The following is a 27,681-nucleotide window of genomic DNA, read 5'->3' as shown; positions in this document are numbered from 1 at the left end:
GTGCAATTCCAGTCCTCCACCACGGGGGCGCCCACTTTTACCGCGTGATACCCTCCGCTCTGGCTCCTCCCCTCTATAGGCTCCCACAGCCGTCCCAAGGCAACGCAGGCGCAGTGGTGAGGGCCGCGCCGACGGGAACGGCGGTGGTGATGTCCCGCAAACAGGCGGCGCGGACGCGTCCTGGGAAGGCGGAGGTGGAGCGGAAGCGGGACGAGCGGGCGGCCCGGAGAGCGCTGGCCCGCGAGAGGCGCAACCGGGCCCAGGGCGAGGGCGAACACGGCGGCGGCGGCCTCAACGAGCAGCTTCGAGCGCTCGGACTGCGCCTGCGCGAAGTGCCGGGCGACGGGTAAGCAAGCCTCGCCCACGGCGGCTACGTGGCGCGGCTCTGACGTCATTGCGGACTTCCCGCCTTTTTCGGGTGGGGGGGGCTTCCCCTCCCTCACAACAACCCTGTGAGGTGGGCTGGGCTGGTGAGGGGGACTCTTGTGGCCTGGTCTCCCACCTGCCCTGCTCCTCACTGAGGACTAGAGTGTTTTATTTTTTAATTTATATGCCGCCTGTCTCTCAGTCACGAGTTGAGCTGATCCAGTCCAATGACTTTATGACCGCCTCATGGCCAGAGAACAACCTTAAAAAGTGAGCAAATATAAATACAGGCACGGATGTTATGCCGCCCAGAGTCACCTCGGAGGGCAGAATGGGCAGCAGGAAAAGGTCATCAATAAAATAAAAGTAAAGTGTTATTTGTAAGGATAATAAAGGCAGGACGTAAGTACTGTAATAAATAAAAACAAGTAGTATAAGATCCGCCACAAGGAACGAGAGCGGAAGGTAGAATGCAGAAGCGCAATCATCATCGTTAGAATGAAAGGTCAGGCACCAGTCAGTCCGTGGGCCGGGCTCTCCAACGGGGGGATCGGTGCTGGGACCGACCCATCCTTGTGGCCCTCTTTGACCTCCCCGTTGTCTCTTCCTCCTGCCAGGAACTGCCTGTTCAGGGCCCTGGGGGACCAGCTGGAGGGCCACTCACGGAACCACCTCAAGCACCGGCAGGACACTGTAGCCTACATGATCCAACAGCGGCCAGACTTCGAGCCTTTCGTGGAGGACGACGTCCCCTTTGAGAAGCACAGTGCGTGGCCTCCTCCCTGCCCTGCTGGGCTTTCAGTCCTTCAGTGTCGATGGTGGCTTTTCCGCCGCACCCCCCCCCCCCTTGTGCCAGTCCCTGCTGCAGAGCAGCCCAAGAGGAGCCAACTTGGTTCCCTCTCCTTTCCAGGGACCTCTGAGGAATCGGGGCGTCTTGGTGGCCCTCCTCCCCTTCCTTCCACAGAGGCTCTTTTTCCTGGGTCTGCACACTCTCAGCCTTGGATTTTCACGTCTTTTTCGTCTTTTCCAGCTGCCAATTTGGCCCAGCCGGGCACGTTTGCTGGCAACGATGCCATCGTAGCCTTTGCGAGGAACAACCAAGTGAACATTGTCATTCACCAGCAAAACGCCCCCCTTTGGCAGGTGGGTCTCCCAAGAACAGCGCCAGGCCCACTGGAAGGCCTGCCCTGCCGGGAGATGCTCCCCCAAACTCAGGGAAGGCTTTGGAGGCCTCCTTCCCAAGGAGGTTTTGGGAACCTTTGCCAGGGGCTCTTGGGCTGTAATATAGAATGGGACCAAAAGAGGAAAATGTTAAATGTCTGGCGGGCGTTTTCAGCACTGGAAGTTTACAACTCTGTTGTAAACTCCAGTTGGTTTTCAGCTGGTCGTGGCCACCTCTGCCTCCTAGCTCTGCTTGTTTGTCCCTCCCCACTTCCCTTCTTTCCCTCCATGTTGAAAATTGGTTTTAGTAACCCCTCCTCACCCTCCCCAATGCAAAGTTCTCCCCCCACACACACACACTGTCTGAAGCCTCCCTTTTCCTTCCGCAGATCCATGGGACAGACAAGAGCAACGCCCGAGAGCTGCACATCGCCTATCGCTATGGCGAGCATTACGACAGCGTCCGAAAGATCAATGATAACTCAGCGGCTCCCGCTTGGCTGCAGATGGAGGTTGGCTGGCTGCCCAGTGGGCTTTGGGGCAAAAGTGGGTGGTTGGGGGGTTACAGCCCTCCCGACGTGCCTGCTAGCTCAGCCAGTGGAGCCCTTCTCTTTCCACACACAAACGCACCCCTGCACCCTTTTTGGACTTGCCCAGATGCTGTGCCAAAACGAATCCCCAAACCAGGAGGCCCTCCAGGCGAAGGGGGAGAGGCAGCCGCAGCCGAAAGAGGAAAGCCAGGACGAAATGGACGACGCGCTCCAGAAGGTCCACAACGCCACCGGATGCTCGGTGAGGGTTTTGGGGAGTCGGGTTTACGACGACAACGCAGACACTTGAAATTTGTTCTAGGTGTTTCTCTTTATTTCCCTCGTCAGGATGTTGGTTTAATTGCCCAAGTCCTAGAGGCAGAAGGTTACAGCATTGAGTCCACCATCTTTGCCCTTTTCCAGATGAAAGACTTGGAAAACCTCCGTAAGTCCCCTCCTCTCCTCTCCTCTCCCTACTTCCTTACTTCCTAACAGCAGGGGTAAGAATCCCAAATGCAATATTGTAGAAAAATATCATACAGGTAGTTCTCAACTTACAACAGTTCATTTAGTGACTCTTCAAAGTTAGAATGGCACTGAAAAAAAAGTGGCTTATGGCCATTTTTCACAGTTATGGCCATTCTGACAAAGTCAAGGGGAAAGCCAGCTTCACGTAATAACTAATTGTGGCAAGAAAAGTTGTAAAATGGGGCAAAACTCATGTAAATGTCTCCATTAACCACAGGAATTTTGCGCTCAACTGTGGTTGTAAGTCAGGGACTATCTGTACAATATTATAGAAAAACAAAGTATTGTAGAAAAAGCGGTAAAAAAAACCCTCCACAATAATCGAGATAGCATGTTTAAGCGCAGAAGGAAAAACAGAGAGATTTTAAGCATTTGAGCCCAGGGAAACTTTTGCTGAAGCCGAGTAATTTTCCAGGGAAAACTCTGTTCCGAAGACTTACACTTATTGCAAAGTGTTCTTACGGTGAAAAAGCATCAGTTACTTGCTGGAAAAGCTGGTGTGCGTTGGTGTGCAGTTGTGTTTGCAAATGGGCGCACGCCTCAGTGAGAAGGAAGGCTTCGCAGCGTCTTACGTTCATCTTAAGTCTCCCTGATTCAGGCGAAGGGCCTTCTTTAACCTTGTGGCCCGCCCTTCCTCCAGAAAATCTCTCGCCAAAGTTAACCCCAGAGGAGAAAAACCGAAACGGGCGTCATTTCACCCACGAGGACCAAAGAGTCGCCGTTTGTGCCAACGCAAGTCTTGTTTAGAAAAGCAGAAATCTCCCCAACTTGATCCCCAACACACTCTTTGCTTTGGAAACCCAGTTAGGAGACAGTTAAGTGTCCGAACCAAGTTCACGACTTGATTCTTAACACGGCATCGGAATCTCTGCCTGGGTTTTTGAGGCTTCTGCAAATGTTTTCTACAAATGGCTTAAATTGGATCGGCCGGTTACCGGGTTGCTTCCCACGCGAAGGAGAGCCACTGTCCTGGGCTTGTCCTAGAATGGCAGGGTCTGAAGGGACCTGGTAGGTCACCGAGTCCAACCCCCTGCCCGCTTCTGACAGAGGGCAGCCCAGTCTCTCCTTGAAGGCTTCCAGCGCCCTGCAGGACTCCCACGGCTGAGCATGGCCCTTCTCTTTGCAGAGGAAGACCAGGCCAACAGGCCAAACCCGCAGCCCAGGCCGGCCCCGTGGGACGAGAAGGGAAGCCGAGGCAGGACTTTGGGCCGCCAGGAAGCCGAAAACAACAATAGCCCTAGTGGGAATCTCTGGGGAAGGAACCGCCCGGGTCAAAAGGTACCTAAAAGAGAGAGAGAGCTGCAGCTTCCCCCTCCCAGCCCTGCCTGCTCTTTGTCGTGATGCCGCCGTCTCTCAGCCCCTCCTGCTTGGCCCCCCTCCTGCTTGGCCCCCCTTCTGCTTGGTGCCCCTCCAGCCCTCCTGCCGAGGCCCGGTTCCCTCGCCCAGTCTTGCATTCGCCCTCTTCCCCCTTGGGTGGAAGGGAACTCGGAGGTCTTCTAGTCTGACCCCCTGCTTAAACAGGAGAAACCCTTCGGCAGATTCCCTGCTGCCCTCCTCCTCCTCCTCCTCCTCCTCCGCATCTTTGGACCCCGGCAGCTTCTTGGCCTTCCCTCTTGGCCTCCATCCGGAGGGTTGCTGTCTCGTTCACCCTTCGCTGCTTTTCGTGCGCTTGGCATCCTGCTCTTCCCACCTGCCGTCACAGGGGCCTCCTTGCCACGCAGGCAGCCAAGACCCTCGTCTCTCTCTGAAGACACAGACCTGCTCGGAGGGACCCGAGCCCCAACGGTAGCAGCTTCTCTCCCGTGCTTCCCTGCCTGCCAGGACAGCCCCTCCCGACCTCTCCAGACACCCGATCGATCCCCAGATCTCTGGGAGGAGGAGGAGGAGGAGGGGGAGGGTCTCCTCCCACAAAGTTGGCTTCAGAAGGCCCTGGGCGGAGGCTACTCCTGGGTCGTTTCCCCCCCCTCCCCCTCCTACCCACCCCTCTCCTCCTCTGGCAGGCATCCACCAAGCAGAAGAAGGAGCTTCAGAGATTGGAGAAGAAGAAGCGGCAGGAGGACAGACACCGTCAGAAAGTCCTGGCCGGCAAGGGCAGCCCCTCGGACAATAACACAGTCGCCAGGGACCCCCAGGCGCAGGTCACTCTGGTCAAGACCTTTGCGGCCCTCAGTATCTGACTCGAGAAAGTGGGGAGCCCCAAGACCCAGCAACGCCTTGGTGGGCGCCGATCGGGGCAGGACGATCAGGGGCCCCTTTTTTTGCCCCTTTTGGCTCAAAGCCCCCTCCTCAGACTCCCGGAAGTTTCCTTTCTTCCATCGACACGGGAAGAATTGCTGGGCAGAACTTGGGCTCCTGTTTTTTCCTCGGTTGCCGTGGGGTTCCGCCTAAGAGGGGCTGGCGAGGGCAGGCAAAAGGGTCCCTTCCGATCTGGCTGGGATCTCTCGGTTGGTGAGCGGGGGGCTGCTCTCTTGGGAAGGTTGTCTTGGCAGGGCAATGCCGGGGCTTCAGAAGACATCATTTGCAGGAAGTCGTTTCCCCCCACCCCGAAATACATGTTCCTCAGTTGGTCCAGGTGTCTCAGATGTCGGGGGCGAAGGGGCTCAGCGAGAGAGGCAGGAGGGGCTTTATGTGCCCTGAATACCCCCCTCCCTCAAGTGGGCAGCTCTTCTGCAAAGCCCCCTGGATCTCAACCTTCACCTTTCGGTTCCATTTGTCATTTTATTAATGTTGATGCAAAAGACGGTTTCGGTTTTCCCTTTAAAAAACCCTGTTTTCCTCCAGAGGCCGTTTCTGCGTTTCTTTCACTCCAGGTCCTTCCAAAATAGGTCTGGGGGGGATCTAGGGATAAGCGGGTCTCCTCCCTGGGGGGGCTGCCCTGCCCTGGAAAGGCTTCTGGCTTGTTTAGGGAGGGAAGACATCGGCGCTCCTGGGACGCCAGAGCCCAACCCTCCCCCTGGATTTAGCCGATCGCCTACTTAGAAAAAAGCCTGTGTCGTAACTCTGAACCTCTGTGGCTTTATTGCGCAAGAAGACCCAATTCGGGGAGACTGGCAGAGAGCAGGCAGGGACAGGACGGTTTCGTGGGCCCCGTGGGCATCCCGAGCTGGGAAGCTCCGGCCTCAGCGCCGCTTCCTGAGGGGGTAGGAGTCCTGGCAGGGCGGCGTGGGTCCTTGGCACAAGAGGTTTGGGTAGCAGATGTATCGGTCCTGGAACACCGAGCGGCGGAAGCAGAGGGCAGCCGCTTTGTCACACTCGCAGGTTTGCCGCCGGCATTCGGTCTCCCCACCTGGAGGGGAGGAAGGGGAGAGGGGAGGGGTCCACGGGGCTCTTTCCTCACCTTATTTTGATCCTCCCAGAATGGGCAGCCCACCCCTCCCAGCTGGGCCCCTCCCCAGATTTGGAGAGGCGGTCCTTAAATAGCCTCCCTGGGAGAAACACTTCATGGAAAGGAAATTAGGGGAGAAAACGTTCTACCTGTGGTCTTGCTTAACGACTGATTGCTTAGTGACAGTTTAAAGCTACGATGCCTCCCCCCCCCCCAAAAAGAGACTGATGACCCAGATTCAACTCCTGAAGCCGGCCCTGCCCCAGCGACATTTTACCCCCACAGAGAAGGGAGTGGCAGATAAATTCAAGAAATAAATTTTGGCTGCTCAGCAACCAATCCGTGTTTGCGGCCACAGACCCTTGGCCTCAATTTGTGACCTTTTTTGCTCAAAATGGCCAAAAACAGCTGCATTTGTTTAAAATCTAGCCGGTCAGGACCCGTCGTAAGACCCTCTATGTGAATGCGGTCCCTGTGCTGCGTGTTGCAAAGGATCCTCCTGCCCCCCCGCCCCCCAGGCCCCATGGACTTCCAAGTCCCAGCATCCCCAGCCAGCCTGGCATTTATTTAGCGGGGATCCTGGGAGCTTCTCCCTCTTGTGCCGGCGTGGCTGGTGTTGTTGCCACCTACCGCAAGTGACGGTGTCTTTCCCGAGGGAGTAGAAATACTTCTCCACTTTGGGCTTGCAGTGGCGCAGCGACAGGGCCTGGTAGCAGCAGTCGTGCGCTTGGCAACACCTGGAACCAAAGGACAGAGCCACGATTGTGCGGCCAAGGGGCTGCGTGCCAAATCCCGCCAGATAACCGCCTGGGTGTGTCCCTTTCGGCCTCCGGCTGGGCCAAAGTTTACAAAGCAGACTCCTCCAATGCGGCTCTCACAGGGAGTTCTTTGTCTGGGGCCCCTTCAGGGCTCCGGGGCTCTTCCACCTGTTTCTCTCGTTTCCTTTTATTAATCAATAATTTTCCTTTGAAAACCTTTTGACCGGCCGACGCAGCAGCTCGGGCACCAAACTCTCCCGGCTCTTCTTGATTCGTATTTCTCATCGGTTTTCCCCGCGATGCATTTAGAGTCCCTTCGTCGTCGTTCCCTTCGTAGTTCTACTACGGGCAGTCCTTGACTTAATGACCAGAACTGAGCCTGAAATTTCTGTCGCTAAGCGAGACAGTTATCCAGTGACGTTTGCCCCAGCGGTTGTGTCAATCACTGCCGTTGTTAGGTTAGCAACACGGCTGCTCCGTGAGCCTGGCTTCCCCACTGACTTTCCTTGGGAGAAGCTCTCAGAGGGGCACCACGAGCGACCGTCATAAATATGAGGCAGTTGCCCAGCACCTGAATGTGGATCGCACAACTTCGAATGGTCACTGGACTGTCGTAAACCAAGGACTACCTGCAATCCCACTAGCGCCCACCTGGTGGTGGTGGTGGGAAGCCGAGCCGAGTGGAGGTGCTGGCCTGCTTTGGCTCTTCTGGGAAATGGGGGGGGTTAGGACCCCTCCCAGGTCCCCCTCCGCCTACTTACCAGTCAGTAGCGTCCACCGGCTGCCGGGAGCGCCCACCCGCAGTAGCAGCCGTAGCCGTTGTAGATGAAGGCGTGTTTTCCGGTCAAGTGTTCGATGATCCGTCCAAACTGGATCAGGTTGGCGCTGGCGAAGACCAGAACTGGAAGCAAGAGGGGGGGGTAGCTGTCGCCCCAGACCCCGCGTGGCCCTGGTGGGCAGGGCCAGCACGGAGCCTCCGCCACCAGGTGCCCGGCCGAGGCTTCGAAGGATTTGGCGTTCTTTGCCATTCTGACACCCCCGCCCTCCCCAGGGCTGAATTACAGGCTCACAGAGCTGGAAGGGACCCTGGAGGCCCTCTAGTCCACCCCCACCCTCCCGCTCAAGGCAGGAGACCCTCAACCATTCCAGACCAAGGCCTGCCCAGCCTCTCCTTGGAGATCTCCAGGGAGGGAGCCCCCGCGACTTTGTCCCACCGATTGATGGTCCTTCTTATCCTCAAGAAATTCCTCCTCGGTTCTCGGCCGCTTCTCTCCTTGATGAGCTTCCGTCCGTTGCTGCTTCTCCTGCCTTTTCTCTCCTCCCTTTTGGATAAATATTTCTCCCTTCGCCCCAGGAATGAATTCACGTTGAATCCACCGTGTGAAGCAGCACGGGGTGTTTTCAGGAAATGGTGCGTTTGGGGCCCCAACCCATGAGCCCAGGGGAAGCTCACAGCGCGGATGTTCCGTTTGTTCTCCAAGGACCCGAGATGTGCATCGGCGGGAGCTCTGGGGCCGCCTTGAGCCGAAGGAGGGGTCCTTGGCGCTCTCTGAGCTTGGTGGTTTCGTTGCGGATGTTTCATCCCCAAACTAGACAGCATTACTGATGATGTTGCCTAGCTGGGTCCTGAAATGTCTGCCAGGAAACCTCCCAGCTCGGAGAGCACCCAGGACCCAACATTTCGGCTCAGAGCTACAAACATTCCTTGATTCAGCTGTAAGACTCCGAAGACTATCATTCCTTTTGGGTGATTCTCCCTAATCTGCCGTGTTGGAATAATATTCCTTGAACAAGCGATGACAATGCGGCCCTTCCTTTCCTCTGCTGGGTTCTGTCTCATCCCTCGCTTCGTCCAGCCCTCCCTTCCCGCCTGCCTTTCAGCCAGGACTCACCACAGAGGAGCAGGAAGGGGCTGCTGCCCCTGAGCGGACGGGCCATCCTGGAGACCGTGTGGTGTCCTGTCTCTCTTTCTCTCCCCCTGGAAGGAGCAGCACACCAGGCAGGAAAACGTCCAGTTAGGGACCTTAGAGGTCTTCTAGTCCAGCCCCCTCCGGCTGGTTAACTCCACTCCCCAGAATCCCGGAGGAAGCCCAGCCGGTGGATGCTTACAGAGCAGTAGGTGGCTCTGGACTGAATGCCGTGAGCGCCACGAGTCAGCCAAAGGCTGTTTTCTTTGCTATGACAGCTAGAAAGGCTCAGCCTTCGTCAGAGCAACCCTGGATCTGTCAGCCTCGGATCAAAGGAAGGGAAAAGACACAACTCACCCAGCATCACCTGCAGGCATCAGCCAGGTGTTTCCCAGAGGGTGTGCACAAATCCAAGTTGGTCCACCAGGCCCACTTTCTGCCCCGTCCTTCCCTCAAGCTCCAGGGCTACAAACTACCCCCCGCCACCCAAATCGGCCACCCCGGAGAGGGTCACGCTAGGAGAAGCAGCACCCTGTTGGCACTCAATTTGTGGGGGGCGTTTGAGGGGTAGATCCAGACGCTGTCCTGGGTCCTGAAATTTAACCTCACAATCTCTTTGTGTTGTGGTTCGGAAATGATGCAGCCAGCAAACCCTGGTTTGAAAGGACCACAAAGCCCATCGTTGCAACAAGCATGAAAGCCAACCAGGCGCAGCTGCAGCTTGTAATAGTTTGGTCCGAGACAGTTGTAACTTTGAATGGTCACTAAACAAATGGTTGTAAATCAAGGACTTCCTGCATTGACCCTGCGAATTGCAACGTTGTTCTGAATTTTTAAAATCCAAATGTAATCCGATGTAGTCCTTGTGGGTGTGGAGTAACGCCATCTTGCTTGTCGGTTTCTTTTCTTGTCCCTAACCACCACCGTCTTGTTTTCCCCGAGTTCTTCTCTCCTTCCTCACTTTAAATATCTCCATTCCTCCAGTCAGTCTTCCTACATCCTTTCCTCGGGTCTCTGAGCCATCTGGGTCCTTCCTCTGAATCAGTCTTAATCTGCTCCTGTTCTGCTAGGAATGGGGGCCCCAGGGCCACCCAGGGCTCCAGTCGTGGCCTGCCCACGAAAGTAAGTCCAGCACCCGGATGTCTGACCCAGCGCTCCTTCTGGTCTGGTCCAGAGGCTCATGAGCAGCCGCCTCACGCTCCAGAGGAGGCCTTCTCTGGGATCTTCTAGCATCATCCATATCCGTCATTGGGCTTTGGCCCAAGGACGGTGGAAGGACGTCTGAGGTCTCTGTTGTGGACATAACCTTCCCTTCTTCTCAGTAGCCAACACGGCTTCCTACCTTCTTGACCATGGAGAGGCCATCGGAGCCTCAAGACGTTGAAGGACCTGGAGAGCATCCAGTGTCCAACCCACCAGTCAGCAGGGGAGAAAGTGTAAAGGAAACACTTGAAGGAAGAATCAAGAAGATAAGGAGAATTTTTTTCTTCTCAGCCCCTGGCAAGGCGCCAAACTGGTGGAACTGGGGAAACTGGTCCGTGGCTCCAATCTGACCCCAGGCGGAGCGGCAGGTGAGGTCCTCCCACCAGGCCTCCCCAGAAGGCCATGGAAAACGTGGGCAACAGGGTGTGAATTTACCCATTGGTGGCTCTCGGGGCTGCGGTGGCATCGTCTGCCCTTCGGGGTCCCTTGTGGGCGCTTGGAGGGTCATTATTTGGGTCCCTCCAAGGGATCCTAGCAAAGACGCCGTGCGTGTTCGTAGCTCCTCTGCCCCGCTTTACTTACCCCGGGGTGGTGTCCTCGGCTGACGGCCCTAACTGAGCCCAAGGTGGTTGTCGTGGGACTTTTGCCCCATTTTACATCCTTTCTTGCCACCGTTGTTAAGTGAATCCCTGCAGTTGCATAGTTAGGACCACGGTTGGTAAGTGAATCTGGTTTCCTCACCGACTTTGCTGTTCAGAAGGTCGCAAAAGGGGATCAGGTGACCCCGGGACTCTGCAACGGACGTAAGTGTGAAGTGTGAAGACAGCACCTCATGTGCTTCAGGGCCCTTGTACCGCCAGGCGGTCACTAAATGAGCTGTTGTCAGTCTTCCTGCCTTTGGCTTCCAAGGCAGACAAAACCGTCGGACTTCCAGCCCTCCTCCCAGCCAGAGCCAGGAATGAGGTCACGGAGGCCACGTGCCCCCCCCCCCGAAGCTGTTTTAAGCAGCCACGGGCAGCAAACACAAAGCTCCCCCTCCCTCCCTCGCCCGAGTGTGCAATGCCAGCTGTGCCAACGATTCCTTGTGAGTGTGTTTATTTTGTGCATCCCTAATTAAGCGTGGAATCAGCCTGGAACAAAACACACAGGGAGGGGGGAAATGCCAGGGTTTCCTCTGGCAGGAAGGTTTGCAATGGGGCGGAAGAGGTCGTCTAACGCAGGGATCCACACCCCTGCCCATCAGCCACTCCCGCTCTCTGATCCAGGGGCTGCCCTTCCCTGGTAAAGGTTCCGGTTGCTTTAAGCTGCTCTGGGGCAGAGCCCCCCCCCCCCACGTCTCTTGTTTCGGTCCCCAGGGTTTGAACTTGATTCTGTGTCCTGGCTCAGTGGAAAGCATCCCTCTAATTCCTTTATTCAGAACCTTGAGGACTAGAATGTTAATTTACTGAAGGTCCCAGTAACAAGAGGATTGGAAAACCTTGACTGGGCGACAGCCAAACAGGTTTCCTCTCTCGTGTTTGCATTGTACACAAAGAGGCGTAATAAGAGAGGCCGCAAGCTGATCGTTTGTGCAAAGCTGTTTATTAACCAGTGTTGCATCCAGGAAAATAAGGCAACATAACTATGATTGTGTAATTCAAGGGGTTTTTGTTTTTTTGAGACTTAGCATTTCTTCGGACCCTCCTTGCAATTGAGGTCCACATAAAACTGGTATTCAGTGTTGTACGTGTCCAGACTGTCTCGGAGGCAGATTGCCGCTGCTTTGTCGCACTCACAAATCTGCTGCTTGCACCAAGTGCCGCCTTCTGCAAGGAGAACAAAGCTCTGCTTGACCCCGCGCACCCTTCCCGAGGGCTCAGCCTTTGTTCGCAGGAGGCTGCAAATCCCAGCCTGGCCCCCAGAGGGCAGCCAGAGATGCAGGGAATCCTGAGTGCCCCCCCCCCCCAGTGGACAGCCTGAGTTTTGCCCCTTAAGCTTAGTCAAAGAGAGGGCAGGTGGCCCAAAGTTGGGGGAAGGGTCTTAGGATCCAAACCTTTGAACCCAGGTCTGGGCAGCCCACTCACCGCAGAAGATGACCCCATTCCTCTGGCTGTATTGGTAGGGGTCCGTTTTGGTGTGGCAGTCGGTCAGATTCTCGTAACAGCAGTCGTGCGTCAAGCAGCACCTGGAGGGAGGGAGGGAGGGAGGGAGGGCAGATCACGCAACTCTTGCCAGCGCAGGAGGTCCTTGGCTTAAGGCCACAATGACGCCCCACATCTCCAGGGCTAAACGGGACCGTTGCTAAGTGAACTTTGCCCCATTTTGCAACGTCTCTGGCCACAGTTGCTGAGTTCTTCCGTTCGCCATGCAGCCATGGGGCAAGTCCAGCTGCCCCCCGATTCTGCTTGTCCAAAGACCTCCAAGGGGGGTCGCAGGGCCTCCAGGGCCGTGCGACCGTCATAAATAGGGGTCAGTTGCCTAGCGTCTGCGTTTATATCAGCCTCCTCCCCCCCCCCCTGCCCCGTAGAAGGGTCTCTGCAGCCCTTGAAGGCCTGGGGGGGCTTCCGGGCCCGGTGGGGGTGACGGCCGTGGGACGTCGGGAGCTTCTTACTGGTCCGTGGCGTCGCGTGGCTGGCCTTTGCCCCCCAGGCCACAGTAGCAACCGTAGGTGGTGTAGGAGGGGAAGGCGGTTTTCCCCGTCTCTTCCTTGATCATCCTCCCGAATTCGATCAGGCTCCCCCCGGCTGGAAAAAGACGGAAAAGTCTCAAACACCAAGGGCCCTTTCCCCGCTTCTCTGAACGGTTCATGGCACATGCAGCCAGTCCTCGCTTAATGACCCCAGGCAGACTGCCCCCCCGTTTGTCTTCTGCGAAGAAGGGAGAATGATCGGCACGCCTTCCTGTATTTTCTCCCCGCCGCCCCCGCTTCACTCACCGCTGACCAGCAACGCAGCTACCATCCAGAAAGTCTTCATCCTCTTGAATCTGGACCTGGGAACAAGCAGGCGGCGTTAACGTCCTTCACTTTGATTTATGACCTCGACATCCTCCGGTCTCAAATTATTCCGGCCAATATTTAACGTCTGAGGGGCATCAGGCTTTCGGAGGGAGGGCTTTGGGGCTGTTTCTTCTCCCCCCCCCCAAAAAAGAAAAGATTTGATGCCCCTCAAACGTTAAATATTGGCCAAAATAATTTTAGAGATGAAAATGGATGGGTTAATGTTAGGATCATGGCATCCTAAGGCTGGAAGGGACCTTGAAGGTCATCTAATCCAGCCCGCTGCCCAAGGCAGGAGAACTTACACCATCCCAGTCAAATGGGTGGCCAGTCTTGTTTTGAAACCTAGCCATGGTAGGAAAAAAAAATCATTTTTATCTATTTATTAGATTTGTTCTTGCCAGTCACAGTTGTTAAGTGAATCGCACAGTTGTTGAGTTGGATGGCCAAGATCAAAACCGCTTGTGGGAGCGGAGGTGACTCCGTTTCCCCAAAGGGAGCCGCCAAGAGTCCCTTCCCATGGCCCAGAGACCGGGAAGCTTGGCCTGCAAAGAAGCGCCCCGATTTTGACCCCAGTTCCGCAGCCAGACGTCACACTGTGTTCTTTGCTCTTCTTTTGTCTTGAATGCAGATTATCTTGTTTGGTCCCTTGAGTTTATCCTGCTAATGGTTTTAATCTGGAACGATGTTTTGTCAGCCGCCTGGGCTGGGCAGCGGCTTGACATTCAGATGAAGGCAAGATATCAAAAATAAATCTCTCCTGGGGTCCAAGTAGACGGACGCAAAGAGGTGCCTCTTTGCTCAGGTCTTGTTTTACGGCCACCTGCTTCTGAAGACCAGAGGAACTCACAACAAGGGGTGGCTGCAAAACGGGGATAATTTTACTGCCTGGATAGGCAAACAAAGCTTCCTTTTTTCTCCTCTTCCAGGGAAAAAAAAATATTTCGGGTGGGTGTTACAGGAGCCCAATCCAACCGAGGCCGGCCGGGCTGCTTGAGAGGTTTAAGTAGTTTTTAAAAAACTGGGTGCGACCAAACACTTGAAACCCACTGAAGTGGGATGGTGTTTTTGCCCTTCTCCTGATAGAGGTTTCTTTTATGGCTCCGCCGGGTCTTTGGCTTCCAAAGAGAATTTAGCCGCGTGCCTCTTCACAACCGCGTTGCTAAGATAAGAACTGCACTGATCCACTTAACAACCGTGGCAAGAAAGGCGGTAAAATGGGGCAAAAGTCGCTGGAGAACTTTCTCGTTTAGCAACAGAAAATTTTGGACATTGAAACCGTTGCAAGTCCATGCCAGTTGTCAAGCTCCTGCATTTTGATCATGTCACAGTGGGGAGGCTGCAATGGTCGTAGGTGTGGAAAAACAGCCCTAAGCCCCTTCTTTCGGGGCTGCTGTAGCTTCGGATGGCCGCTAAACGAACTGTTGTACGTCGAGGACTCCCTGGATAAGGATAGCCAGGATCCAAAAGAGGAGAGAGGCCGGGGAAAAGAGCCAAGTCGCAGGTACTTACTCCTGGCCGCCTTTGTGTCAGCGTTGGGGGCTCTGGAAGCAGCCCACCTCCTCCCTCCAAGCTCCCTCTGCTCCTCTGACCCCCCCCCAAAGACGCGGGTGGCACCTTTTATAGGCAGGGGAGGGGAGGGAGGGAGGGCACCCACTTCCCCATTCCTCCGAGCAGGTGATCCTCGCTCTCACCTGAAGGGCCATCTTCAGAAGCCTCTCCAGCCGATCTCCCTTCCGGTCTCCAAGCAAGCCTGACCTTCTGGCTGTTGGGGCAGCTTCGGGGGTCAAAGGTCAGCAGCCACGGGCATCTTCTTTCGTCACCCAGCTCTCTTTCCTCGTACGGGCTTGGTCCCCGAAACGGGCAAGGAAGAGGGAGGGAGGGATGGAAATTTTTTCTCCAGAGCCAGGTTTCACGCGGGGTGCGGGGATGGCTGGGCCACAATGAGGGAAAGGCGTCTTCTCCCTACGGCCCGCCGGTCAATGTGGGCCGGCGCCAGCCATGCCGTTGTGGCCTCGTTTGGGGCTCTTCCACAGGCCGGCCGAAGCTCCATGGAGGGGGGGCTCTCCTGGGCGAGGCTGGGGGGGGGGACTTCGTACCTCTCGAGTGGGATCCATTAAGTTCTCTGTTGGGGGGCAGACATTTGGGGTAAAAGGAGGCCGTAAGTCAAGGAACTGGTCCTGGGACCTTAAGGCCTTAAAACAGCCAAGTTACGTTTCTACTTCTTCCCCACCGCTGAGTTTTTATAACGTGGACGAGAAGTTTGGGGGAGCCCTCGAAAGGGGGTCTGTCCTGATAAGCCCCCTGGATTCAGCTGGACCGTGTAGAAGAAGACCCTGCAATTTCACGCAGTGGTCCTTGACTCATGCTCAGAACTGAGCAGCAAAGACCCTCCTCGTCCTCCTCATTCTGCTCTTTCTCCTCCTCCTCCAGCCCCCCTCCCTTCTAGCACTGATGAGGTTACGTAGCTGGGTCATGAAACGTCTGCAAGGAAACCAACAGCCTTCCTCTTCGTCAGTGCAGATCGATTTGCCCATCGGCTACAAAAACACCCACACCCACCCCCTTGCTGGAAAGGTCCTCTGGGGTTACCCTCTCAGCCCCGAATTTCAGGGCGCGGAGTCACCCTTTTTGTGTGAAAATTGTGTGTCTCGAGTGTGTCGGCCTACAGTCTCCCCCGACAAGAGCAAGAGAGTTTTAGAAGGGTTTTTATTGCTTATTTTCTGGTTGGACTTGCTTGGCAACCTGCCAGGCACGATCAGCAGGATAGAGACGGCCCCCTGCACAGGAAGTTTGGGTAGAAGGTGTATTTTTTCTGGTACCAGCGTGCATTTTGCTTCAGGCACAGCGCCAACGCCCGGTCACAGCTGCAGGCCTCCTGGCACCGCCTGGCACTGCTGCCTGCAACAGAAGCGCCCCGTGAGCGGAGGAGAGGGCACCCCCGTCTTGGTGGAGGAAGGAGCCCCAAGGAGGAGGTTTTGCTCACGGCTGTGAGACCGAAGCCCCCCCAGATTGGGGGTGGTTGGCACCAGCCTCCTTTCACAGCCCCCTCAATCCCCCCTTCACTTCTGGGGTGCCACAGCCCCCTCAGGAGAGAAAAGCAGGCGAGAGGCGTGAAGAGTTGTCATTAAGTGAAGATCACCCATCTCACCAGGGACAGTTTCACAAGGAAATGAAAAGAAATTTTAAACAAGGGGAAAGTCAAATAACGGAGCAGTAAAATAAGAGAGTAGGACAATGAAGAAATTATAGGTAGTCCTCAAGTTATGACGGCTCTCCTGAACCAACCTGATTTTACAATCTTTCTCGCATGGTCAGTGAAAGAAACCGGATTTGTTTAATGACAGTGTGATTCATTTAGCAAGTGTAGTGATTGGCTTAACAACCATGGCAAAAAAATAGGCTGTAAAATCAAGCATGACTCACCTTGGCTAGTGACAGTAAATCTGGTCCCCACTGTGGTCATGGGCTGACTGTGCCCAGGAACAGAAGCTCTCTCTCTCTCTCTCTGTGTGTGTGTGTGTGTCCCAAAATAGGTCCTGGAAGCTTCCTGCAGCCAAGCCAACTCACCACACTGGATCTTCCCCTGGCCGTAGCGGTAGCTGTAGCTGGTGATGTGGGGGCGGCACCCCCACTTCTGCAGCTGGCCATAGCAGCAGTCATGCCTCTGACAACACCTGTGGGAGCAGGCAAAGAGGGGGTGACTCCCGGGAAGGAGCCTACGCCCCCTCTTCTCTCTCTTCCTTTGGCCTCCATGGGGTCTTCCAAGCATGTTGCAGAGGGAATTCTGGGATTTGGAGTCCCACCGGCTCCCCAGAGAGGGGCAAATGACAGTGGGTCACCCCCTTACCTGTCCGTGGCATCCTTGGGCCTCCCTCTACCCCGCAGGCCGCAGTAGCACCCGTAGGAGGAATAATAGGGGACCGCCTTCTTGCCTGTCACTTGGGTGACCATGCGGTAAAGTTGCACCAAGTCCGCGTGGGTCGTGGTCAGCTCTGGAAAACAACGGTGGTTGAAATCGCAGGAAATGAGAAGGATCCCAGACTGGATCTGTGGGTTTGTTCTGGTCTAGTGAGAACCAGGACTTTGTGGCTTGGCCCTTAAACTGCCCAAGGGGGCTCCAAACTTGGCCAGTTTAAGATCTGGGGGTTTCGGCTCCCAGAATTCCTCAGCCAGCCCTGCTGGGAGTTGGAGTCCACAAGTCTTAAAGGGGCCAAGTTTGGAGAAACCTGCTTTAAACCATAATGCAACTTAATTTATTAGTGATGTTCTATGGGATGATACAGGAATCAAGGACCAGAACTGTCGTTTTCATCCCCATGTACCAAAGCGGATGCACGGGGGGATTGCAGAGAGTCTTCGACTTATGACCTCGGCTGGACCCCTACGATTTGATCATTAAATGAGTTGTGTCCAGTTTCATTTGCCACAGTCATGTGGGGGGAAAAAGACCAGGTTCCCTCATTGGCTTGCTGCTGTCCCTGGTCCTGAAAGCTAACATGCATCTCGGAGGCCACACAGCCAAAGCCTGGCTTGTAAGTTAAGCTTATGCTCTGATCCATTGCGTGAATCCTGCTAATTGTGGCTTGTTCAGCAAACCATGATTAAAATAAAAGTCAGATTGGATTGATGAATTCAGTTGGACGCCTGCAAGATCCCTCTTCTGACGGGCTCTGGGCTGAGCCACCCCAGTGTAAAACCGTGGAGCTGGAAGGGGCCCAAAGGATCATCTAGTCCACCCCCCTGCATGGTCCAGGGAAAGCAACGCAACCCTCCTTGAGAGGCAGCTGTCCAGCTGTTCCTCAGAAAGGGAGAAGCCACCACCATCCCGGGGGGGGGGGGACTCTCGGGCCCTTACCAGAAGTCAGCAGGAAGAGCAGCAGGACGGAAGGGCTCATCTTCAGCTGCAAAGGTTGTAACTCTGAAAAATGGTCACACGTCACCCTTTTTTTAGTGCCGTTGTAACTTTGAAAGCTTCCTAAATGAATAGTTATACATTGAGGACTACCAATACAGCTGAGGGGTGACTTTTCTGCCTCTGGTGGGGAAACGCTCCATGCAAAGCACAGGAATCCCAGGAGGGAGGAGGATTTTACTGCCTGGAGTTATTGGTAAAAATAATAAAGGCAGGGTCCAAGAAATAAAATCCAAAATCTAATCTAATCCACGGACTCCCACAAATCATCTCATAATAAACCTGAGAACCCCCAACTTCTGTTTTCCAGAGGATGGGAGACCAGAAGTGAAAAAACAGAGCTGTACTCTGCACATGGACAGAAACCTTGCAATGTACAATTTTGCAAGTGCATTTTAATTTATGCCTGCCTTGCTGGAGAAAGAGAATTGGAAGACACTTCTGGGAAGCTGCTGTGGGGTGTAAGGCTCCCTCCGTCCTGCCCCCTTACCTGTCCCTGCAGTGCAACAGAGAGGATTCTGGGCTGCAGAAGTCGAAACTACCTGGAGGGGTTTATAGAGGGCTCCAGAGGGACCTCCCCCTTTTGGGGAATTCAGCCCCCAAATTCAACTTCCCTTTCTTTGTGCTTCTTGGAACACCCACCCTCCTAAAAACAGGAAGCCAGAAGGGAATTTTTGACCTTAGCAGTTTCATTTCTCACCATAGTTCAATAAAGATGAAAAAGCGAATTTAGGAGAACTCACTCAGTACAAAAAAGAAATCCGTTTGCTTGGAAGGAAGTCCCAGCTTTCCATTCATCAGCTTGGCTCTGCTTCACAACGACCCTGCAAGGTCAGGCACCTTTTCCGAAGCACCTCCGGACAGGACAGAAAGTAACGGATGGCAGATTATCAAAGAGAGATTCAACCTAGAACTAAGAAAACGTTTCCTGGCACTGAGAACAATTAATCAGTGGATTGGCTTCCCTCTGGAGATGGTGGGTGATCCGTCACTGGAGGCTTTTAAGAAGAGGCTGGACAGCCACTTGCCCGGAATTGGATAGGGTCTCCTGCTTGGCTACGGGGTTGGACTAGATTATCTGCAAGGTCCCTTCCAAATGTATTCTGAGAACCATACTCGGAATAAGGAGGAATTTCTTGACAGAACCATTTATCAGCGGACTGGCTTCCCTCCAAAAATCGTGGGTGCTCCCCCATCAATGGAGGTTTTTGAGGAAGACTCCCATTTGTATGAAATAGCATTGGGTCTCCTGCTTGAGCAGGGCATTGGACTAGAGGACCTCCAAGGTCCCTTCTGACTCTTCTGTTCTGTATCCCATTCTCTCCATTCGTGCCTCCTTCTCCGGAGGAGTCTTCTCAGGCCCTGCCTTTCCCCCCACAAGGGTTCCAGAGTTCCTGGCATCACAATCCCATCGCCTTCCAGAACAAAACTGCCGTGGTTCTGCCCAGTGGTGGAGAGTCACACAGCTTCGCTTTTGGACAAGCCCGTCTGTGGGTTTTGAGCTTTCCTAGCGGGTCCCCATGGAGCCCTCCAGAACAGAGGAAAGAGCTGGGAGGTGACCAGCCGAGGGAGATTCCCTGGCATACCTGGGACAAGGTATATAACCCAGCTGAACCATTGCAGGGCTTCAAGGGCAAGTCCCACTTGTCCGACCCCCAAAGCACCCCCCAAAGCCATTAATGCAGGCTGCACGGAACACAAGGCTGTGCCGCCCACATGGCCCTCAGGAACACAAGGCTTGCATCGCCTGCATTGCAAACAAGAAGAGGTAGTGAAGGGAGGGGGGGAAGGGTGCGGGGGGGGGGCTTTTCCCATGACTCGCCCCATGCACCTTGCCTGGCCACTGGTCTGCTTCTTTCCACTTCTTTCTTCTTCTGCTTTTGGCTGCGTGCAAGGAAAGCAGCAAAATTATTTCTTTCTTTCCCCAAAACTCTGCCAGAAATGAGTCTTCGGGACCCTGCAAGGTATCCTGCTCCAAGAGGCTGCCCCGGCAAAGACTCATTTCTGGCAGAGTCTGGGGGAGAGAAAAAAAGACTTCTGTTGCTTCTGCTGCTTTCCTTGCATGAAGCCAAAAGTCTCTCTCTCTCTGTCCCTCCCCCTAAGAATGGAGCTGGAGACAGTAAAGAATGATTGACCAGTAGGAAAACAGGGTGAGGGATTTTCCTGCAGACTTTTGGGGGGATTTTCCCAGGGTTTCTGGTCCGCAGGATTTAAAATTATGAGTTTGGTGCTCCCCGAGGTCCAAAAGGTTGGCGACTTCTGGACTAGAAGGGGTCCCTTCCAACTCTGATAAGAGTTATTTGTAGAAATGATCCAGGCAGCCGCCTGTTTCTCCTCCTTCTCCTCCCCAGGCCCTTCCCGAGATGAGGCTGGTTCACGTAGCCATGGTGCTGGGGGCGAGCGGTAAGTGCTGCTAGGTTCCAGGGTCTCTCATTCTCCTCTTCATCACAGACCCCTCCCCTCGAAAAGAGAACGTGGGATCTGCTTTCCCTGAAGGTCTACAGAGGTTCTCCGTCAGGCTGGTCCTGGCTGTCCCCAGGGTGCTTTCTGGAAAGACGTGCCCGTTACCCCCTTGGGGCGACCTGGTTTCCCCCAGGCCTTTTTTTCATTTTCCTGTGTTGGCTTCCTTCTCTTTCTGTTTTGTTTTTCCTCTTTTCCGGTTTGGGACTTTTTCTCGCATTCAGCTTCACCAAGGACGGCCAACTTCTTCTCTGCCTGCCCTCCCTCTAAAGAGAAAAGCAGAAGCATTTATGTGTATTAGGCTTCCTTTTAAAAAGAAATGGGTAGGGTTAGCCTGGCTGGCTGGCTGGGGAATTTCGGGAGCTGGAGTCCACCCATCCTGGCTTGCATGTCCTTCCTAGCACCCTCTTGAGGACTAGCCTCTTCCCCCTCTCTTTGCAGTGTTTGCCATCACTGCCAACAACCTCCTCAACTTCAAGCTGATGATCCAGCGGATCACACAGAAGAACGTGCTCATCTACTTCAACGGCTACGGCTGCTACTGCGGGAAGGGTGGGCGAGGGAAGCCGAGGGACCCCACAGACACGTGAGTTCAGCCGCCTAACACAGTGGCTCCCCCCCACCGCCTCTTTTGAACCCGGCTCCCAGTGGCTGCATGACCCCCCCCCTTCTGCAGCACACACACACACCCCGCGGGAACCCCGCTGGCTGTGGGACGAGGCGCAAAAGAGAGCGACAGTCTTCTGTAACACAGCTGGTCCTCAACTTACGACCACAGTGGAGCCCAAGGCTTCCCCTTTTACCACCTTTCTTGCCAGGGCTGTTAAGTTGTGCAGTTGTGTACAAAATTGTGCAATTTTGCAATTGCTGCAGTTGAGTTAGTGAATCTGGCGTCCCCATTGAGTCAGAAAAGGAGATTATGTGATCCCGGGACACTGCCACCGTCATAAGTGTGAGCAGTTGCTGAGCGTTTAGATTTGGATCACATGACTACAGGGGTGAAAACTCTTCCCACTTTTTCATAAGTGTGAAAAAACGGTCCTAGGTCACTTTTTTCAGTGCCATTGTAACGTCAAGAGCTACTGGTACTCCTCCCTTTCTTGCCCAGGGAGCTCAGTTGGGCTGCCAGCTTTAAGGCTCACTTTGGCTCAGGATCTCGAAAGGATGTGGAGAATAACACCCTTCAGATTTAAAAGATTCCCGTCCGATTCACACCGGGAGGGAAACGACTTCAAAAGAGCTTCTGTGCTGGAAGGAAAGTTTTTGTGTCGCCTCTCTCTCTCTCTCTCTCTCTCTCTCTGTCCAAAATCTGACTTTCGCCTCTCTGGCCCAGGTGTTGCTATAACCACGATTGCTGCTACGAAAATTTACACCACCAGGGTTGCCATCCATACATCGACCACTACAGATACCTGATTATCAACAACAAAGTGCAGTGCAGTGAGTTCTCCCAGGTTTTGTGGTATTCACAATTTTGCCCAGGGGTGTGGAAGTTGGGAAGGGTCTGAGACGCCCCCCTCCTGGGCTGATCCTCTCTTCTCCGGCCCACAGAGTACAAGAACAGATCGGTGTGTGCCACCTTGGCGTGTGAGTGCGACAAACACGCCAGCTTGTGCTTCAAAAGGGAAGCACCAACTTACAACCGCAAACTGCAACATTTTCCTGTTGTTATGTGCAAAGAGATGACCCCCAAGTGTTTTCCCGGCCCCGAGTTTTGAAGGGGGGCCAGGTGGATGGCATTCAGGCCCGCCAGCGTGCCTCCCCCCGCTCCCAGCCCCTGGGCCTTTGCGGGGACTGTAAATAGAGCCTTGTCTCTGGGTTCTCCCAAACCTCAATCAAGGATTTGGCCGGAGAAGTGTAGTGTAAGCGTGTATAATAAACATTTACTTTTCTTTTAAATCGTTCATTTGGGAAAGGAGTCTTCTAAGCTGTGCATAAGGGAAAATTTCGGGCAGAAATTTAGAGTATGGGAACAAATAGGATGGTGGATCTTGCTGAGTCTGAAAAAAAGTGGTTTAATTTGAATTGTATCATTTAAGAAGCTGTGACTGAACAAAGCTGTGAGCCAAAGGGGCTCTTAAATTTACACGGAGGAGGAGAAGTCTGCACAATTCCTTTGGGTTAAGCTCAGCTCCAAGGCATCATGCAGATCTCTTGGAAAGAGCATGGACAGACTTTGCCCTTTGGCAGGATGCTTCTTGTTTTTGTCCGATTTACAACCCTTAGATCACCCGGTGGCCTTCCTTCCTAATGCTAATGATTTCCTGTCCTTGGGTCTTCCCCACAGTGCTCAGAGACCCCTGCCCTCCACGATCCAACGCCATCCTCTGGGACTTCAGTTCCCATAGTCCCCTGCCCAAATGGCATCAGCCGGGGATGGTGAGAATTGGAGTTCCCTATACCAGGGAACATTAGGGAAGGAGGCTTTTGTTGTGGATTTTTGTGCTGAGCTGCTGGGCGGAGCTTTCTGCTGCTGCTGCTGCTGCTGGAGGTCCTGGGTGCGAAATACGCCAGTGGGGCTTCATTTCCCCCCTCCCCATTTCAACCTACATCAAAATGGAGATTTAAGAGTGGGGGTTGAAGATGCAAAAGTCCACAGGTGCAACTGTGGGTGAGAGCAAAAAAACAAAAGGATGCCAGTTTTGCAAGGCAGGCCAGGAAGGCAGGAGCCTCCATGAATGGCCACCATTAGTTTGCAGTCCAAAGAAGGAAGACAAAGCCCTTGTTGGTTAGCTCCAGGCCCCTATGTTCCCATGAAAAACCTCAGAAAAACGAAAAGTTACAACAGCATTGCAAGGTAGGCCAAATAGGCTGCCAAAATGGGTTTGAAAGAAGCTTCGAAGACAACATAGTTTCCTCTATACTTTTCCAATGTCTATATGCCGCAGTGACCATATCTGACATCAGAGTCTCACTTCCTGGTTCTTCTAGCCCCGTGTTTACCTTCTCTATGGCAAAAGCTCTTCCGCGCGGCCTTTTGGCGTCATCAAGCGCCACTCTTCCCGGAAGTGCCTTGCCGGAACGTCCTGACGCAGGTAGTCGGCCTTCCCGCCGGTTGCTATGGAAACGAGGGGTGGGGGCTCCCTCAGCGGGCCGTTGGGCCTCTTCCCCGAAAGTTTCTGGCAGGCGGGGAGGTCGCGGGACCTCTTGGGCGTCCGCCCGCGAAACTCCCTGCCCCAGGAGCGGGCCAGTTCCCTTCCGGGCACCCCCAAAAGCCTTCCTCCTCCCGTTTTCCCCTCAACAACCCTGTGAGGTGGGCTGGACAGAGAATGAGGCGACTGTCCCAAAGCCACCCAGTTTGCGATAGTTGTGGGGTTGCTTGTGTGTTGTGGTTGCGCCCTCCCTACTAAGAAAGATAAAGACGAGGGAATATACAGGTAGGCCTCGACAATCTCAATTATTAAGTGAGTTTTGCCCCCTTTCTTGCCACCATTATTAACTGAGTCACTACAGTCGTTAGGCTCCTAATATGGTTGTTAAGTGAATCCTGCTTCTGCATTGATTTTCCCGATCTGAAGATCTCAAAAGGGGATCCAGTGACCGCGGGACCCTCATAAATGTGAACCAGTTGCATCTAAATTTTAATCATGTCAGCATGGCGATGTTGCAACGGTTGTAAGTGGAAAAACGGTCCTAAGTTTTGCACTGCTGTTGTAACTTCGAGTGGTCAGTAAACGAGTGGCTGTAAGTGTATGGACAATTTGAAGACCAAGGAAAGTAGAACTGGTGCTTCTCTCTCTTTTCCTATTACAGGGACAACCATGGACTCCGCCAGTCACACTTCGACGGGTGAAATTATCCTTCTGGCAACCAGTTCGGCCGTTACTGCAATCCTCTATGCCGTCTACAGACATAAGTCAAAAATTGCAGACAGCCTGAAGGTGAGCAGCCATTTGGATCCTGGCTCAAAGCGGCCCCTGTGCTTGTTTCTGTAGCATCTGCCCTATTGGCTTGATTCCAACTTTTCAGAGCAGCTACAGGAACTGTTTAAAATGAGATCTCTATCTCTGTTGTGATTCAGAGGATGCTATTGTGAAGTCTGTTTTTCTCCTTCCTTCCCCCAGGGTGCTAAAAAAGTCACCCTGGATCAGGATTTAAGGAACCTGCTGATAGAAGCCCCAGGGAAATGCGTCCCCTATGCGGTGATAGAAGGTATACCTTTCCTGTGGGGTAATTGTGTAGCCGTAATTGTGTATTTCCACCTTCAGAGTACATCTGTGCCATCATTCATAAGGGGTCCCACTCTAAGCATTCACCAAATGGGTGTACAGATGCTTGACCATTGGGGAGGTTGCTGGCCATTCGCCCTCCTGAGTACTCTTCTCCAGATTGGGGGGGGGGTTCAACTTTTGGAAGATCCCCTCAATATCCCTGGAAGCTGCTCCATCCATCCGGAGGGCTGTTAGATTGCTCTAAACAACTGGCCTCTGGTCCATCCGTTAGCCACTTCTGCACACTGGGTGTCTCCCTCCTTCCGGTCACTGACCACTGCCCGGTCTCTCCTGCCTGATCAGGTGTGGTGCGATCCGTCAAGGAAAGCCTCAACAGCCAGTTTGTGGACAGCTGCAAGGGAGTGGTCCAGAGGCTGACCCTTCAGGAGCACAAGATGGTGTGGAACCGGACCACCCACTTCTGGTAAGTGCCTCATTTTGGAAACGAACTTGATAACGGGCAAATGAGGACCAGAATGCCAGTGTGTTACTGTAGCCTGGAGTTTTGTAAGCTATCACATGAGAACACCAAGATTTTGAGAAAGGCCATTGTTTTATTTCTGAGATAAAGTTTTGGGGGTTCACAGATGTTATTTCCAGGTGCTGTAGGAACATTTCATGATTTCTCAGAGGTTAATTTATTTATGGTCATAAGAACTATAAAAATACTCAGTTTCTTCACGTACATGGAAATGATCAAAAAGTTCAGCTACTTGCTTAAATTTGAAGTGTTTTGGCCTAAGATAAGCATTGAAATATCTCAGTGTTTCTCTTTTTATCAGTTCCCTATTATGAATTTAATATATGTTTCACTGTTTTTCACATTAATTGGTGTTCGGCTGCATTCTGAATTATGATTATCGGTGTCATGATGTCTTGCTATAACTAATGAAGTAGATTTCAGGTCTCTGCCACACTAAAGTCTGTCACTTTTAAAAAGCTGCCTGGCTTCTGGGTCAAGCAGCCTTGTTCCTCGCATTTTCCTTTCCTTCACGGAGGGTGGTGTTTAGATCTGCAACTTAGGATCCAGGCTGGGAAACCATGCAGCTTCCTCGAGGCTGGCTCAGTGCAGATCAGGGGTGCTGGCCCCACTTTGCATGACATCCCTACTTTAAGCCACCAGTCCAGGCATTCAGAGAAGATGGGAGGTGTGGTCCAGCAGCAACAATTTCTAGAGACTGTTTATCAAGAACTCACATTAAAGTCTCTCAGTTTTCCACTGCATGTTCGTAATGGGATACGATATAAAAGGAGAGAAGGGAGAAACTACAAATTGTGCAACGGTGGTATTTTTCATTCTGGATGAAATTTCCCCAGGAACAACTATGAAAAGATCATCCACCAGAGGACAAACACGGTCCCTTTCGATCTGGTGCCCCCGGGGAGCGAGGTTCCCCCCAGCGTGGCCGTGAGGGTCCTGAAGCCCCTCACTGCTGCCGAGCTGAGCCTTGAGACCGTCTACGAGAGATTTCACCCCTCGGTGCAGTCCTTGACAGATGCCATCGGCCACTACATCAGCGGAGAGCGACCCAAGGGCATCAAGGAGACCGAAGAGATGCTGACCGTCGGGGCGGCCCTCACCGGGGTCGGTGAACTTGTCCTGGACAGCGGCACCATCAAGCTGCAGCCCCCCAAGCAGGGCCTGCGCTACTGCCTGAGCAGCCTGGGGTTCGACACACTGCTCAAGCGGCAGGAGTCGAGCGTCCGGTTCTGGAAGATCCTGACCACCCTCTGTGGGCTGGCCAGCTGCGCCCTCCTCATCTTCATCCTGCACAAACAGTACCGGTGTCAGCGGGAGAAGCGGCGGCTGCGTCAGATGCTGGAGGGCCTCACCGCCGGAGGGGACGCCACCAACGCCTGCGTGGTCTGCTTGGGCAACAGCCGGGCCTGCGTCTTCCTCGAGTGCGGGCACGTCTGCTCCTGCCTCAAGTGTTACGAGGCCCTGCCCAGGCCCCCCCGCTGCCCCATCTGCAGGCAGCTGATCACCAGGGTGGTGCCTTTGTACAACAGCTGAGGGGCGGTGCACGCTCCCCCCCCCCCACCCTTAGGCTGCTTTAGGAACTGGCTTGAACATTGCTGTGTAAAACGGGGAGTGGGTTTCGTGGGTGGGGATGGGGCTGAGCTGTAGCTCTTTGCACAGATGGACAAAGCCAAGCGATGTTGTTCCCACACTCAGTCTGGAATCGAACTGCCGGCTGTGGCTCTGGTGAAAATGCCAGAATGAAAGTTCTCCTTCTCCTCTCTTTGTGCGTGTGAATAAATCATCTTTAGATGTTGCCTGTTGGAGAATTCCCAGGATCACGTTTCTGGAGCTGTGTGGAGGTCACCCGTTTTTTTATTTATTAGGGCTCAGTGTCTTTGGCCCTGAATATTATTTTTTAGTCTCATTTCCCTGCCTACTCAGGTCCCCGAGTACAACGGGGTCGCCCTGCCCTCGCTTCAGGGGCAACTTTGGCTATTGGGCCTCCAAAGAACCTTACATGTGTTGGGAAAGAGATGGAGGGAATTCTTTTTGGTATTTAAGGAGGAGAAAACCATGTCTGTGTTGAAAATGACTGGCTAGTCGGGCAAAGCCGCCTTGAAGTTTCAAACCCCAGAAGGGAATCTCTTCCAAACGGCCTCCATACCTGGCTTGGATGGCCCAAGCACACAATCACACGCAGAGGCGTGCGCACACACAGTGGGCATCCTGAGAGAGAGAAGAAGGAAAATAAATTCGGTTAAACGCTGTGAATGTGCCTCTCCCGCCTCCTCAATATTTAACCCTTTTCACGTAACTAAAAGCTCTTAATTTGGTTGCCGTTCCCGAGTGAGCAGGTTGCCGCAGGCGTAAGAACGGAGGTGGCGACTGAGATTCTCTGCTTTGGGGGGAACTCGGCATTGATTGGAAGGCCGCCTCTCGCCTCCTCTGGAGACCGTTAGGGGGCAGCCGCGTCTTGTGGTCTCCGTCTGCCAGTTTCTCTCGGTGCAGAGCAAAGCAAAGCAACGCTGGCCAGCCGGTTTAAGTCCTCCGCCCCGCCTCACCCACCGCATGGCACCTGTTGCCAAGTAAACAGAATTCCCTTGGTGCACCTGCACGGTGCCAGTGGTGGTCCCAGGGCCTCCCGCACACCAAGCCTTGGGGCTGCAGCCGGCTGAGAGGCCGCGAATACCCTCATTGTCCCTTTGAATGGACACGAACCGGCTGTCGTTAAAGTGGCATTTGGTTGCTCCCAGCTGATCAGTCAGGATCCACACCCAAGAATTGGGGTGCCTGGCTTAAAAGGAGAGAGGGACCAGGGCTGGCAGGATAGCCTCTCCCGATGTTTGAGGGGCTGCCCCAAGGGAGACAGGTGGGGTC

The 27,681-nt window shown here is 53.9% G+C and overlaps 4 protein-coding genes across 9 annotated transcripts; 2 read left to right on the top strand and 2 right to left on the bottom strand.

The window, feature by feature from the left end:
• The first annotated feature begins 106 nt into the window (after window positions 1-106).
• On the top strand, window positions 107-26,624 carry MUL1 (mitochondrial E3 ubiquitin protein ligase 1). 6 transcript variants are annotated; one of them, XM_026720842.2, is made up of 10 exons: window positions 107-346; window positions 984-1,132; window positions 1,397-1,509; window positions 1,917-2,039; window positions 2,185-2,319; window positions 2,406-2,502; window positions 23,884-24,011; window positions 24,195-24,282; window positions 24,645-24,765; window positions 25,659-26,624. In XM_026720842.2, exons 1-10 carry the CDS (start codon window positions 150-152, stop codon window positions 26,353-26,355), a joined length of 1,848 nt encoding a protein of 615 aa, XP_026576627.2. In that variant the 5' UTR covers window positions 107-149; the 3' UTR covers window positions 26,356-26,624. The 6 variants fall into 6 exon arrangements, with proteins under 6 accessions (XP_026576627.2, XP_087771061.1, XP_087771060.1 ...); XM_087914934.1 differs by lacking the exon at window positions 107-346 and adding an exon at window positions 402-636; XM_087914935.1 differs by lacking the exons at window positions 23,884-24,011; window positions 24,195-24,282; window positions 24,645-24,765; window positions 25,659-26,624 and adding exons at window positions 3,712-3,863; window positions 4,586-5,365.
• Window positions 5,581-8,903, bottom strand: LOC113449729 (group IIE secretory phospholipase A2-like). The gene is given in 5 exon segments (XM_026720853.2): window positions 5,581-5,871; window positions 6,541-6,647; window positions 7,430-7,465; window positions 7,467-7,569; window positions 8,561-8,903. Coding segments are annotated over 5 exon segments (459 nt in total). The 5' UTR covers window positions 8,607-8,903; the 3' UTR covers window positions 5,581-5,704.
• On the bottom strand, window positions 11,343-18,222 carry LOC113449733 (phospholipase A2 nigroviriditoxin basic subunit B-like). The gene is made up of 7 exons (XM_026720858.2): window positions 18,161-18,222; window positions 17,614-17,676; window positions 16,606-16,750; window positions 16,355-16,432; window positions 12,369-12,434; window positions 11,842-11,942; window positions 11,343-11,583 (listed from the first exon to the last, which is right to left on the bottom strand). Exons 2-7 carry the CDS (start codon window positions 17,651-17,653, stop codon window positions 11,441-11,443), a joined length of 573 nt encoding a protein of 190 aa, XP_026576643.1. The 5' UTR covers window positions 17,654-17,676; window positions 18,161-18,222; the 3' UTR covers window positions 11,343-11,440.
• On the top strand, window positions 19,997-21,861 carry LOC113449730 (basic phospholipase A2-like). The gene is made up of 4 exons (XM_026720854.2): window positions 19,997-20,073; window positions 20,572-20,716; window positions 21,464-21,570; window positions 21,682-21,861. The coding sequence occupies exons 1-4, from the start codon at window positions 20,034-20,036 to the stop codon at window positions 21,846-21,848; spliced, it is 459 nt and encodes a 152-aa protein (XP_026576639.1). The 5' UTR covers window positions 19,997-20,033; the 3' UTR covers window positions 21,849-21,861.
• Window positions 26,625-27,681: the final 1,057 nt, after the last annotated feature.

This window comes from Pseudonaja textilis, chromosome 18 (assembly GCF_049901715.1).
Source record: "Pseudonaja textilis isolate UNSWEBS1 chromosome 18, rPseTex1.2, whole genome shotgun sequence".
In the NCBI taxonomy this organism is placed as follows: Eukaryota; Metazoa; Chordata; class Lepidosauria; order Squamata; family Elapidae; genus Pseudonaja; species Pseudonaja textilis.
This window is presented reverse-complemented; position numbering and strand designations above follow the sequence as displayed.